General features: G+C 40.2%; 2 protein-coding genes across 4 annotated transcripts in view; one reads left to right on the top strand and one right to left on the bottom strand.

Annotated features, from left to right (window-relative positions):
• Nucleotides 1-5,591, bottom strand: part of nfatc2b (nuclear factor of activated T cells 2b) — a 21,676-nt gene extending 16,085 nt beyond the window's left edge. Inside the window, exons 1-3 of one of the 2 annotated variants that reach the window (XM_089134513.1) lie at nucleotides 5,265-5,591; nucleotides 2,891-2,981; nucleotides 1,460-1,521 (exon numbers count right to left, since the gene is read on the bottom strand). The gene's annotated coding sequence lies outside the window, so the exon portion shown is untranslated. Of the gene's footprint in view, nucleotides 1-1,459; nucleotides 1,522-2,890; nucleotides 3,002-5,264 lie in introns of those variants that run through there. The other variant, XM_039692934.2, reaches the window with a different exon arrangement.
• Nucleotides 222-15,461, top strand: LOC120493362 (E3 ubiquitin-protein ligase RNF182). 2 transcript variants are annotated; one of them, XM_039691922.2, is made up of 2 exons: nucleotides 222-497; nucleotides 12,269-15,461. In XM_039691922.2, the coding sequence occupies exon 2, from the start codon at nucleotides 12,828-12,830 to the stop codon at nucleotides 13,569-13,571; it is 744 nt and encodes a 247-aa protein (XP_039547856.1). In that variant the 5' UTR covers nucleotides 222-497; nucleotides 12,269-12,827; the 3' UTR covers nucleotides 13,572-15,461. The 2 variants fall into 2 exon arrangements, with proteins under 2 accessions (XP_039547856.1, XP_088990640.1); XM_089134514.1 differs by lacking the exon at nucleotides 222-497 and adding an exon at nucleotides 11,406-11,619.

Raw genomic sequence — 15,461 nt, 5'->3', positions numbered from 1 at the left:
CATGCCACACAATGACACATTAATTAAGATGCATTTCTTTAAATCCTGCAGTTATGACCTTGCATGAAATTTTATATATATATATACAAAAATTAATTACATAGCACAGTAGATTTAATATATGCTTGGTGAATATTTAAAAAAAAAATGCGTTTAAAAAAATAATCTATTCACGTCAAAGTAGCCTGTCTTCGCAGTGCAGCGCTCACGTGCGTCCGGTAAAGAGAAAGTCAAACGCTTTCTCAGTGAGTGGACACCGGTCGGAGCGCGCGCTGGCTCCTGTTGCCACAGCAACCACTGAGGAGAAATCCGTGCAGCTTCTGAATCCGTAGCATTACCGCAATGAGGGGGATGTAGCAGTTGTGCTCGGACAGATGGGACCTCAAGATTGACTGTGACTCACCACAAAGCGAAGAGAAAAAGAAAATGTGGCGGTAATGGACGACTGTTATATCAAACTGGAGGGACGACGCTTTAAACGACGAGCCGACCTGAGGGTGAGTGTCATTGCGATAACTGCGGATTATAAACGCGTATAGTTTATTATATAAACCGTGATTCTGTCCGTTAAATTATTAATATGCATCAAATGTTTACATGGGTTTTCAACCAAAATCACGTTTCCACGCGACGAATTCGAAGGACATTTTTTACGACGCCCGCCGAAACGCGGCAAACGTGTGACAAATTTGTTTTAATAATTAATTACATTTATCCGAGCTGTCATTTAAATATTAAAACGACGTATGAGTTAGAAAAGCGATGTAAAATTGGCAATAACAAATAACAAGAAATTATAGTAGCATACACAGCGACAGATCGTAATGTGATTAGCTTGATACTACTTGTGTTTGTTTATTGCGACAACAACAACAAAAAACTAGAGACGTTATTCAATATCAGTAGCTATGATGTTGTTCTGTTGATGTAATACAATTCACGATAAATATAAAAAAAACCTGTTGGACCAGCGATTAACATTATAGTAGCTATTATTTGAATCATGCAAAGTAATTGCTGAGACTTTTGAAATCTTATTAGTTCGCTTGATTTTATGAAACATTATCTTACGTTAATGGTTTTATAAACAGCTCATGTAATAGGTTTTCCTATTAAAATAATTGGCTCAATGACAAATGTACTGTATAAATCTCTCACAAGTCTTGATATTTTAACTGATAGACTCTAAAATTGTTCAAAATATTTCTCTCATCTGAATGCGAGTTTGTACCCCAAAATAATTAATGAATAAAATAATTAGGCTATATGCCTATTTCTTTGATTACAGTATAGTCAGTTGACAATGAATGATTTAAAGAGGTATTGTATTGAGTACATCTTGCTGTATCAGACTCCTCACTAATGAACTGTGACTACAGTCATCGGGAGGACTAAGAGGGAGAGAAAAGAGTCTTAGCATGTTATATAATGTCATATGTGGAGGACGAATAGTAATTACCTCACTGAAAAAGCCTCTTGAACGCCATCATTAATAGAGTCTGCCACTTTAAAGAGTCAGGTCTAGATGCAAGACACAAACATATTATTAAAACTATAGCCTAATACATGCTTAAGAGCAACATAATTGTCTAAAAGGATTCAATTCTTGCTTTCACAAAGAACATGTGTGAGAGAGTGTGCAAAAGATGGAACGATTCTAAGTGCTTTGCACCTCAAAACCCCTATTATACTTATTTATAGCAACAGTGTTCAGAGCTGGCAATGTTCCTGATTGCAAAAAGGCATGTCTTGGCAAAACCCAACAGTCCATTGAGAACAGTTTGATCTTTACGACTATTTGTTGATGTTTTTCAAGCAGTGGCCGGCATAACAAAAATCTCCCTTCAAAATCTGGGCCCACAAGTAGATGTACCCCTTCCTCCAGGACTCAGAAAGAGTCACTCGTCTAAACTAGGCCACTGGTTACCTGTGTGCGATTTAAACCTGCGCTTGAGGGAATTGAATGGCTAACTCGCATGTGAAAACACCACTGAGCTGTCAGACAAAATTAGGAACAACTACAAATAGGCACAGTCATGAAAGGAAATTTGCTTCAAAATATACCATCTATCTATAACAAAAAAGTAAATAGATAAGATATGGTTACACAATATACTAATTGCATCTCTTCTAACATGTTGTGTCTGTAATGCTTCTATAGTAGTTTATCTTTATCACAATCTGATATCCTTCCGTTCAGTTGTCAAGACAAGGGTACATTTATTGCTGATGTCCGGATGGCTCCGCTGGGTGCAGTGAGTTGCTGTCAGTCTTTGCATAAATTAAATTACTGGTCAACATGAATTGATATGAGAAATTTATTTAGGCTACCTGTATTGTCCAATGTCTTTAGTTTTGCACAGAAAACAAACACTGCTGGCTCATTCCTGTCAAGATGTTGAACTCAGTGCCAATATATATATATATATATATATATATATATATATATGAAGAGTTCAGATGCAGAAGCCTCTAAATGCCATTTGAAATTTTCTTCTTTAATGATGATTTTTATCAAACTTGTATATATAAGTTCAGTAATTTCAGTTAAATAACAATTAATAGGTAATTATCATTGCCATTTAAGTGAAATTACTGAACTTAAATATACAAGTTTGATAAAAATCATCATTAAAGAAGAAAATTTCAAATGGCATTTAGAGGCTTTTGCATCTGAACTCTTCATATATATATATATATATATATATATATATATATATATATATATATTATGTTTCCATAATCCCATTAAACTAATTTAAGCTGATACCTATTATATTTAGATACCTATTATTACTGTTTTAATGCAGCCTTTCTAAAATCTTGCCAATAGTTAACAGTAATTTAATGCTTGTAATGCAAATAACAAAAAAAAATAGAGAAATGTTACCATTGATGCATTGCATGCAGAGACGCTCTTGAGGATGAACTTGACCTTTAGCCTCATCAAATGTGTGCCGGTGGTGTTTCAGAAAGGGATCCTGCTGGATGAAATAGATAGAAGTCCAATCCTACATTTTTTGCTCATTAAATACCTTGTTATACTTGAAAAAAACATCACATTACATAAATACAGTATGCTATTTATGTAGATTCTACATCTAGTACTGGTAGTGCATATTGCTGCTTTTTGTGTTGTTGATTTTATAGCTCTAAGATAACCTAATTCTGCCAGTTTTAGATCAGACCTTTCCCTGGAGATCATTACCGTCCTGCAGAATTTAGTTTCAGCCAGTAATTCTCAAGCATCAGTTACACATCTAATGTGTATTTCTTTGCACTAGTGCAAAATACCTTCCTGTCTTGGTCGTAATTACCATAAATTAGAGATTACAACACTTGACGTTCCACTCAAAGCTGTTCACGTTGTCAGACTGAATCAACGCTTTCAACACCTGAATGAATCTTCAACGGTCAGGTTAGTTAAACATTCATGACTTGCTCAATGTGAATAAACCAGATGGGTTTACTACTCTTGTAGTTAAATATAGTTATGCCCTTTTATTGTTTGCCATTAAATAGGCTTTATCTGCATATCTAATCTAACTACTTCAGTCCTTGGTTAGTAAACATTGGTTGTCAGCCTGGAATCACCAGTTTGAGTTTGATCAGTGATCCTTAAAATTCTTAAATTCAGAGCTTCATTACCATATTTAAATCCCATTTTTAAACTAAACATGAAGTTGTTATATACTCTAGAGATTGCACTTAATTAAAATAGCTGAAAATTATATTATAAGGATTATATGTTCCAACTAAGCATTTCAGAAGGGCTGCATGCTCCTCAAAAGGCTGACGTAAACATTGGAGCCGGCAGGTGAGCTGGTATTATTTATGTAACCCACAGCACCGGGACACAGATGGTGTTTTCCTGTGAACGCCCTTTGCATCTTTATTTCCGCTGCTCACACGGCCTACACACAGACGCAATCATCTCCTGTCGCTACTGGCACTACAGGTCACCAAAGCAAAATGATGACAAACACCAACTGATACATCTCATCATTTTAACTATTCAAATTCAGTTATTTTAGAAACCTGACACTCAGACATCCTGAATGATTTAAACAGATAGAAATTGATTTTTCATTACAGACCTCAGGATTGAGAGTAAATCTCCCAAGCATCAATTTCACCCCAAAAATAATAATAATTAAAAAAATTTTTGCTTAACCCTTATGCTGCATTAGGGGCATTTTTGGTCTTTTGCAGTTTAATTTCTTTGACCATTTTGGCTGTTTTAATGCAAATGGTATGAAATTTGGCAAAATTGTGACTTTTTGGATACATGTAAAAAATGTGATCCCATTTTGCAAAATATGTATAACACACAATGTGTAGATCAAATAGTAACACTCAGCACCATAAAGACCAAAAATGGCCCATTGAAACCCATTAAAACGTTGTTTAAATCTGAGGCTGTCAGTAATACATGAAACATGATTTTTGCACAAACATCCTTTCATTTTGAAGCAAAAGCATTATATTTGCATTATATAGTGTATTCCACCAGATGACATCACTACATATTTATTCCCTATGGGTGGAAATGCACCTTATTTTAGGCAATAGGCAATGTTTAATAGGTGGCCATTTTTGGTCTCTAACGCGCTAAGTGGGATTTTTTGCAAAGTGGGACTGTGATAATCCAAATCTAAAGTTTTCTCTTTGCATTTAGTTTATTGAAAATAATTGAATTTTTGTGTTTTTTCCTCTTATACAAATCGATGGTTTCGCAAACAAAACTGGTAATTAAAGGGTTAAAATCGTGAAATTGAATACATTTTTGGTAGTTATGATGAGGACTGATGCTGGTTAAAAGATTTAACTTGGTAAAAGTGGAAAATAATAATAAAATATAATATTTTAGGCAATGTTTAATATGTGGCCATTTTTGGTCCTTAATGCACTCAACGGTGTTAAAAATCTAATGCAGCACAAGGGTTAAAGACAATTAAGCCTATTTTAGGATCCCTAAGATTTTTTTTATTCTGACATTATCATGACAATTAAGCACGTTTTTTCGGATTTAAAGGGGTGGCTTTTTAAATTTTATTATATTGTCGTCTGAGGTCAACTTTTGTCGTTTGCTTGGTTTTTGCAATCAAAAACATCAAAATGAATAGGCTGTTTTCTACCCTAGTTTTGAGCCTAGCTGAAAAACGCTCGGTTTTTATGGGCGTCTCACATTGAAGACTTGGAAGTAAACGCCCACTGCTGTGATTGGATAACAGTTTTGCATATTATAATGAGTATCAACTCACCCGTCGTGTTCTGAAAACGTCCAATGTTGTCAAATGGCAACCGGAATGATTGGCCCATACATGTTCGACCCAGAGTCCGTGTGTTGCACCATTCCTGTCGGATCCAATATAGCCGTTCTTTACTCTTAATCGGTCTGCAAATCCACAAAAGTGAAATGAACCGAACAGACGGACGATGTTTTACCTCATCAGCTGGAACGTCATTAAAAATAAAGTTTATCCATGCAGTCCGATTGGAGTCCAGAGGAAGCCTATGCAGCGACTGTCTTCTTCCACAACCAGGCGCTGCACAATATTCTGTATCACTCGGTAGAACGATCCGATTTGTCATCACGCGGTAGGCATCTATGTTATTTAGCTATTCGTGAATTGGTGGGCGGGGCTAAACTAGCGGTGTTAGGGGCCGTTCACATATCGCGCCTAAAAACGCGTAGAAAACGCTAGGCGCACGCGTTCTCCTTTTTCCAAAGAAGCGCTAGGGCGGTTGCACTCCGGAGGCGTCTGTCGTTGCTAAGCAACCATCAGCTGCGCTCTCCATTACATGAAGGAAATTTCAGCAATGGATTTCCACCACCGAAAAACCCTTGCTGTAACTCTGTTACAAGATTTATTTACTCAGAAAAGTTAAAAAACGCCGCAGTGTTTGGGTGCACCCCTTACTACAAAAACGCAAGAACCATGGGGAATTTCACCAGCTGATTCAGGAACTCCGCCTGGACAATGGGAGGTTCAAAGCCTATTTCAGAGTGGACAAGGACCAGTTTGATTATATTTTAAGAAGAGGTAACAAAAATGGCGAAGAAGCTGATTGGTTGGTTCGTGTCACGTGACCTACGGTGCGCTTGCGGCATTCTGAAAAGTTGAGATGTTTTTATCTCGATGCGGCGCGGACGCGCCTGGAAAAAACGAGCGCGTCGCACCGCGACCGCGTCGCTTCCATTATGAGCGCGCATACCGCGCGCCTACATTTGAAATAACGAACTTGAGCGCGCAAAAGACGCGATATGTGAACCGGCCCTTAATCTTCTTCTGCGGGGGTGGTGTTTTATCCTCTTTGACGTCATTCGCCTTATTCACTTGGCGGCCATTTTGAAAATGGAACGCCGCTGAGGGGTACACTCACCCGGAAGGATGCATGCGACGCAGCAGCACCAGCAATGAAAACTCGCAGTGCGGACCACCAATCATTCCTGTCTGCCCGAATTAACGATGCAAAATGTGAAGCAAAGTGCCAGTGACTGAAACATCCCCCGGGCTGTGTTAATTAAGGGATACAGTACCTGTATCGGAGGTTTTATCCACGACATTGAACGTAAGAATGGACGCCAATTTACCTCAGTTTCTGCAAGCTTGTAGGAAGTTGACTGTGTACTATTAGAATCTATACAAATCCATTACCATCATTATTTTTATTCTTTATGAATACATATGTAAACTTGTATTGTCACCATAGCAGCTTATCATTGTCAGTGTGTAACAGGATCAGTCCCTGTCAGACCTTAAAATCACTTCTCCTCTTTCCTTTTACATACATGTGAGTGATTTGATTGTTTTACATGCGTGTGTATGTAAGCTACTGGATGTGTATCTATCTAAACAATAAAGTACAATTGTATCTAACATAGTAACTTACACAGTCAACAACTCCATATTACAGCTTAGTTTACTAACGTTAATCTGGCTGCTGCAAGCTCGCAGAAACTGGCAAGGCGTCCTTTCCTACGTTCAATGTCGTGGATAAAACCTCCGATACAGGTACTGTATCCCTTAATTAACACAGCCCGGGGGATGTTTCAGTCACTGGCACTTTGCTTCACATTTTGCATCGTTAATTCGGGCAGACAGGAATGATTGGTGGTCCGCATTGCGAGTTTTCATTGCTGGTGCTGCTGCGTCGCATGCATCCTTCCGGGTGAGTGTACCCCTCAGCGGCGTTCCATTTTCAAAATGGCCGCCAAGTGAATAAGGCGAATAGTTCCCCACTTTGCAAAACGAGTCGTTTGCTGAGCCTGGTGTCAATAAAAGCTTTTATTGGACTAACAAGGACGTTTTCAGTTCTGAAACTTACAGGATATTCTTATAATATGATGACCTCTTAGATGTCCAGCACCCTGTAAAGTCTCATCCCCAAACACTTTCATTGAATTTAAAGGATAATTCCGGTATTTAACACCTTGAGTCTATTTTGTAGTTTGTTTTGAATGAAATAGAGTGGTGGACTTAGAAATTTCGACAATGGGTCCTGTCTCGACTTTTTGACTATTTTACAATCGCCTGTGACAGCGTTAGACTGGCTGTCTATGGGCATGCACAAACATGTCCTTAAAACAACCCTTAACGTTCATTTTCAAAACTGTGCACTCGGTGGTTGGTGGTGTTCGTTGATGTTCCGAAACAAGTAGCGAATTAGCGAAATGACGTTTCTGTCGTGTTTTATTTGTCATTATTTAAAATCGCATTGATGTCTGCTGGAGGACTCAGTGCTCGTTAATATTACTGCGCTAGGCTAGCTACCGGGAACGGAAAGGGGTCTGTTTACATTTGGTTTGGTTGTCTTTTCGCTCGGTTCTCCATCTTACCCATAGGTCTTGCCATATTTGACTGTGTCTGTGACTTTTTTACGGTGCGCTAGACACCGTGTTCCGTACAGCGTCCTGGTTGTCGCCATCAAGTGGTCGGGAGTGTGCTAACGCTTCAGACTCAAATATCGAGCAGAAGTTAATACGCGGTTGTGAGGTATCTGAAAAAATATTTCCACTATAGCAAACAACACGGATTGAAAGCATACATAGCGCCGATATATTTGTTTTTAATCATCAATGAACACCACCAAGCACTCGGTGAGTTGTACAGTTTTGAAAATGAACGTTAAGGGTTGTTTTAAGGACATGTTTGTGCATGCCCATAGACAGCCAGTCTAACGCTGTCACAGGCGATTCTAAAATAGTCAAAAAGTCGAGAAAGGACCCATTGTCGAAATTTCTAAGTCCACCACTCTATTTCATTCAAAACAAACTACAAAATAGACTCAAGGTGTTAAATACCGGAATTATCCTTTAAAGTCCCCGTGAACCGGAAGTTGCAAACGACTTTTCTCCAGTGTTGTGACGCATTTCCGAGAGAAACGGAATACTAAATGAGGCAAAATAGTGGGCGTGGCTTTTTTTTCCAAGTAGCACCTGATTGGATCTAGAAAAATGGGTGTTTCATTCTGAAATGGAGGATGACGCCAATTTACACAAGCTGTCAATCAATGCTCGCTCGGCGCTCGGAAACACACATCAGCTGTCAGTTGGAGGGGCGTGGTTATGGATGTTAAGGAGACACCCAAATCGTAAAGCCTACGTCATCGGGCAAGGTCCTCCAATGCAGTGGGGAGGGGCATTTTCAAAATGTAAAGATTACGAAGCCAAAAAATTTTTGTGTGTGGATTGACTTGCATGAATGAATTGTTCACCACAAAACGATCAATTTAGGCAAACAAAGTATGGTCAATTTTGATTTCATGGGGACTTTAAAGGGTTAGTTCACCCAAAAATGAAAATTAAGTCATTAATTACTCACCCCCATGCTGTACCAAACCCGTAAGAACTTCGTTCGTCTTCGGAACACAAATGAAGATATTTTTGATTAAATTTGAGAGCTGTATAACTACCACATTGGCTCCTAAGGGACTGCCTCTTGACGGCCCAAAAAGTCAATGAAGAAAATGTTTAAATATCCCAAGTGACTACCGTGGCTCAACTATATGTTTATCAAGCGACGCGAATACTTTTTGTGCAAAAAAACAAACAAAAATAACGAGTTTATTCGACTATTTCTTTTCTTCCTTGTAGGCCAGAACGAGATTCCTTAGATTTCCACGCCGCATGCGCGAGAATTGCGATCTGAAGTAGTGTAAGCTGGTGTGAGCAGATCGCAATTCTCGCGCATGCGTCGTGGAAATCTAAGGAAGTCTCGTTCTGGCCTACAAGGAAGAAAAGAAATAGTCGAATAAACTCGTTATTTTTGTTTGTTTTTTCGCACAAAAAGTATTCGCGTCGCTTGATAAACATATAGTTGAGCCACGGTAGTCACTTGGGATATTTAAACATTTTCTTCATTGACTTTTTGGGCCGTCAAGAGGCAGTCCCTTAGGAGCCAATGTGGTAGTTATACAGCTCTCAAATTTAATCAAACATATCTTCATTTGTGTTCCGAAGACGAACGAAGGTCTTACGGGGTTGGTACAGCATGGGGGTGAGTAATTAATGACTTAATTTTCATTTTTGGGTGAACTAACCCTTTAAGGTCTGTCCCAATTCATGTGTGAAAAAGCTTCTTCATGCTCCTCGACCATTCTTTCACAATCTGAGCCTGATGCATCTTGACATTGTCCTCCTGGAATATGGCCATGATGTGTCTTCCTATATGGCTGTTTAAGAAATGAAAAGGGTTAGAAGGACGTGTTCTATAAATGGAAGCATTAACTAATTTGGGCCGATGCATTGCCATTTCAGGCTGCACACACTCGATTTTCTTGCCAATGTTTATTTCAAAGCCAACATTATCATAAGTGCAGATCCAGCCCCTGAATTTCAGCCTAACACAAATTGCCTTTATTTAAAACCTTTATTTAAAAAAAAGGTCACTCAGAGGTGACTGTCTAGTTCCAAAGTGTAAGACCTCTTTTGGTCAGTCTGCTTTCTCTGTAAAGGGGCCAAAACTCTGGAATGCTTTGCCCACTAATTTGAAACTAGAGACAGATGGAAATGCTTTTAACAGCGGACTGAAACAATGGCTGAAAACTAAACAACAGTGCTCACATGTATAATCTATTACTAATACTTTCTGATTTTGATACTTGCTGTTTTTATTTTTTGTTTACTTATTTATTTATTTGTTTTTTTTTCTTTTTTTTTTCCCTCCCCTTGTAACTGTATTTTATTTTATTTTCAAAAGCCTTCCGTGGACAGGTGTTGAAAATTAGCATGTATGCTATAATCACTAAAAAACAAATGCATATGGCTCGTCCAATGTAATTGTATGTCCATGTCAAATAAAGATACACGAGTAAAAGCCACTTGAAAACTGCAGCCATGACCTAAGTATAACGCAGTTAACATATTCCACTGCAAAGGCATTGATTACTCCGCTAAATGTAGATGTGCCCTTAGCGTGTATTGACTCGCTGCCGTTTTAATGGCAAATAAATTCTGTGACGGAAGCGTTCTTTTAACCTTCACTCCTCTTACTTCATGTTTGACCCACTGTCTTCTGGCATTTCTGTGACCTATCTGAAGAACCCTTAGAGACAAGCTGCCATATAATGTCAAAGTCATAATTTCAGTGCATCTCCGTGTCCTCGACTGTGTGACAGTCCTTATCACAGTCATCAAGGTTGGGGAGGGGGTCCTGTATCCTCTAGCGCCGTACGCATGCTATTTATAGACTGGCTTCGAATTCGAACAACTTGTGCTTTGAGACATGGAAAGAGAGATGGAGAGAGAATGAAAAAAACACGTTGTGGGAAATTAAATTCGGTCTTGTTGTGTTAGACTCCACTTGCATCACTTGTTTGCCTCTCATTGTCAGATTGGAGTAAATCACGTCCACAAGGAATCAGGAAATACAGGAGCTAATTACGCCCTCCGCCAGCCTTCGCTTGAATGGTTTCGACACACTTATCTCCTATAGACGTCCCCTCTGATCAATAAAACATCTAGAAAGATGTAACCAAATATCTGGGGTTCAAGTTATAAAGCCAGGATCAATGATTGGCCATAAATCTGAATACTGGGAGGGACAACTACTGTTTTTTTTTTTTTGAGGGTGGTGTGCATGCTCACACACGCCCCAACCCCTATGTTTACACTTAAATACGCCTGATAGGAAGGACATTGCTCAGTGACATTACTGGGGTTTTACTCACAAAAGGTAAGTCAAGATGACAAGCTGTTAAAGGGGACATATCATGCAAAATCCACTTTTTTAGCTCTTAAATGCATTTTGTGGTATATTCGGAGTGTTTATAAGTACAGAAAAGATGAAATTATTCTCTTCAGGTGCTTCGTTTATATCTTTATATTCTGTTTTGGTCGTATTTTTCAACCTGTTCAGATTTTTCTGTTCTCTATTACGTTTTTTGAACTATCACGTCACACCGGTTTACTACCGTTCCAACACTTCGAGCAATCCGCCATTATTATTTCTCGCTCTGATTTTGAAGTCCGAGCTCAATGATGCAGAAGTTACGAGAGGGCAAGTCAAAATGTTCGGTTGTTGGATGTAGTGACCTGAAGCACTTCAAGGATTCCCACTTACGCCAGTAACGTTATACAGAAGGGTTTGCCGATCGACTTCGTCTGAATGAGGGGTAACGTAAATTCCTTCTATCATTTAGCTGCTGTGTTTGCTGATGCTTTTCTAAACGCAAGTTATAATATTATTATCAATACAGATTTTTAGTGGTAAAGATTAGACCGTAGTCACTTTCACTAATAACACAACATAGTTAATTTAACTTACATACCCCTGCATCCATATTATGAAAATGTTGTTCAGCAGGTTCGTCGTCGTCTTTTTCAACTCGCTCGCTCTGGCTCGAATATGTAAGGCTTGATGGACTAGTCTTCCGTGTTTGACATTTTGTTAACATGTGAATAAAAATGTTCTTTGAAGCTATAGTAATCGTATATCTCTAATCAAACTACAATAATGGCCGAACGGGGGGAGTTGAACCGACCGTGAACTCATCGACCTGGAGAGCGGGCGGGGAAAGACGCAACTCCTTTTTATTTAAAGGGGCCGCTTCGAAACGGGTCGCTCACAGACGCACATCAGAAAAGGGGCTTGTGGAGCTATAATAATGAGGAATTCAGACCCAAGCATTGCAGTTATGCTTTATATAGACCACAAATGTATGATTCATAAGTAAAAACTAATGATATGTACCCTTTAACATAAATTGGTGCATTCTTATTGCATCTAGTTGACGCCTCTGTCTCTTCTGTTTTTTTTGGCAGAATGAACAAAGATCTCCAAGAACTCCCAAGGACAATATGAAATTTCATAGTTGAAGGTCACAATCAAGTGTGGCCAAACCTGAAAGAAAATATCCGTTTTCAGGATGATTCTGCTGACTTTCTCTGAAACCGCGATTCTTCCACCTCCTCATTCCACAATCAGCTATGGATAACAACACAAAATATGCACTTTGCCCAGACTCTGATTTCACAGGAATTGGCAGACGCTTGACGCTTAATATGGAGTATATTTTGGACCTCTCTGGTGTCGACTGTATTTATTTATCTTTTGTCTTTCTCTAAAAAAAAAAAAGGCTGGGAAAACCCACGCAAGTTTCTGAATTGCATGCGAACAGTGAATGAAGATACTCATTTAGCACTAGGTCATAAATATATCAGGGTGTCATGGCTTTCTGTTAGAACCGATAATCAGCATTATGTGCTGCAAGGTTTTGTAAATGAACATAAGCAATTCTTTCAGGTGAAACCAAGGACTCTGCTAAAATCTAAAATCTGCTTAGTTTGAACATTCGCACCTGGTCGCACTCCATCTCTCAGGATGAGCCAGAAGTCCGACTCGGAGACCGAGAGCTCCCAGGCGCCTGTGATTTACACAGTAGAGGAACTGGAGTGCAAGATCTGCTACAATCGCTTTGACACCCGGGCCCGCAAGCCCAAGGTATTGAGCTGCCTGCACCGCGTCTGTGCCAAATGCCTCAAGAAGATGGTGGAGCTGGACTCGTCTCCGAGCATCATCAGCTGCCCCTTCTGCCGCCACGAGACTCACGTCCCTGACGAGGAGATCTGGCTTCTTCAAGACGACAGCAACATCCTGGCCATTCTGACTTACCAGGACCGGGCTCGCAAGAGTGGTACCGTGCCCAGCGGCGAGGTCCTTTTGACGCCCAACAGCCTGAGCGGAGGAGAGCAGGCCCACAGCTCCTCCGATTGCCTCGTCATCACAATCATGGAAGTCCCTGGAGAGTCTCAGTCCTCTGAATCCATGAGCATGCTGAACATGGTGCGCTTGTATCGGCCAGCCAGTTTGGACTCCTTGCCTTGCCACCTGCCCGTGCAGAAATGTCGGGCTTGGACGTCCCGTACGGTTCCCCGCTTTCTGATGGGTTTCCTCTGCCTGGTGTACTTCAGCTCGCTGCCATTGGGGATCTACTTGCTGATGATCCAGCAGCTCACGATGGGAGTGATCCTGGTCAGCTTGGTGCCCTCCACCTTGGTCCTTTGCATATTCTACGGCTTCTGCCAGTGTCTGTGCCACGAGATCATGGAGGCCATCGCCACATAGCACCCGACGATCATCGGGCTGAGACTAGCGAGACCTGTAAAAGTACAAAAGCCAAAAGACTGATGTATATCTGTTAGGCCGTGTGTCCACCAAAGCGTTTTTCCACGCGCCTGGCGTAAATGTTTTTTAAATGCCATGAGCGTACCGAGGCGCTGAGCGGTTTTTTTCACACTGAAGCGCCGAGCGCCCGGCGTGTTGAAAAATGTTCAACTTTGGATAAAACGCATCGCTCATCACTAGGGTTGGGTATCGTTTGAATTTGAACGATTCTGATTCCGATTGCGATTCCTTGTTTCGATTCCGGTTCCTAACGATTCTCGATTCCGATTCTTTTAAGAGGCAGGGTCAAAAAAGTTTAGCTAACATTGCTAACCAACGGCCTTTCTGAAGGAAATACCCCTTCTGTAAAAATATTCTTTGTCACAAATTTTGCATTTTGCCGAGATTTCGTTATTTTTAGAAAAGTGAAGCCACACTTTGGATCGCCGACGTAAGGTACTCATGTTCGACTCGCGCGGTTATGCCAACACTTCCGGTAGACGCTTCTTCGTTGGTGTTGTTCAGCGGTTTCTTCTTCCGCTCAGCGGACTGTGAATATCGAAACTAGGAATCGAAATTTTTACTTTTGAACGATTCAAGGAAAAACGAAAAGTTAGTCTCGGTTCCAATCGATACTCGATACCCAACCCTACTCATCACTGTCACTTTTTACTAGTGGTGTCAACAATAATCGATGCTGCAATGCATCGCAATGCGGGAAATGCACGATTCAGCGTCGATGCGGCAAAGTGCCATAATCGATTATGTCACTGTTTATTTTCTAGCCTTGGACAACAAAGTTTTGAAGTTTAAATTACTTCCGGGAGCAAAACAACAAAAATAAAGATGGCTGAGGCGGAGGGAGATGACCGCGATAGACGGGTAATCAAAAACGCACCCAAAGCTTTGAAAGACACATTTCGTGGGAAACTAGATAAGATTTACGCGGTGTGTAAAACCTGCCACACTAAAATCAAATATGTTGGCAATACAACTAACGTCACGAACCATGTTGATCGTTAGCATCCTGAGTTGGCTTCAACAACAACAACACAAAAAGTCGACACATTCCAGCCGATGAAAATTTTTCTTGCTGTGTGCAGTAGAATTTTGATGCATCGCAATGCATCGGAGAATCGAATCGGTACCTGGTGAATCGTAATCGAATCGAATTGTGAGGGCAGTGCCAATGCGCACCCCTACTTTTTACCCAGCCGTCCAATCACAGTGGAGGAGGGGCGGGACTAATACCACACCGACCAACTGTCAACATTCAAACTGCTGTGGATATTCTGTATCATAGCAACGAAACGTCTCAACGGAAAAAAAACACGCTGCGCTGCCAAAACGCTCTCAAGCGCCCAAAGCTTTGGCGGACACACGGCCTAAATCCCAGACACCACATTTTCCCCACTACACCAGCGAATTCCTTGTAAAATCACCTCACATTTAATGCAGGGCCAACTATACTTGTCTTTAGCAGCTAAAGCTTGATTACCGAGTTATTGATTTTGGACTGTGGTTTTGTATCACGTCTAGCTCACCCAATGGGTCTTCAACAACTGTGATATAAATAACACGCAACAGAGAATGAAGTCCTTCCACTTTATGGAAACCACAGGATGTGTTCAATAATGTTCATTTTCTGTTGTCTATCCGTGGTATAGTTTCAATCATTGTCTCAATGTTCTCGTTGAAGTTCCTAGTTGCCTTTGTAAGGCATGTCTATGGCCAAGCTGTAATGTATATGTAAAATAAGTGATTTTGTGTTTGTCATTGCTATGAGAATGAACAAATACTTTAAAGCCACCTGTTAGGTGTTCAATAAAGATTCTTCCATATCTAACTCGA

Source organism: Pimephales promelas, chromosome 8 (genome assembly GCF_988280905.1).
Source record: "Pimephales promelas chromosome 8, fPimPro1.hap1.1, whole genome shotgun sequence".
Lineage (NCBI taxonomy): Eukaryota > Metazoa > Chordata > Actinopteri > Cypriniformes > Leuciscidae > Pimephales > Pimephales promelas.
Note: the sequence above shows the minus strand (reverse complement) of the source record. Positions and strands in the feature narration are given on the sequence as shown.

What these genes read in the sequence shown, in the direction of transcription:
- LOC120493362 (XM_039691922.2), top strand. Translation starts at nt 12,828, where the DNA reads ATGAGCCAGAAGTCCGACTCGGAGACCGAGAGCTCCCAGGCGCCTGTG.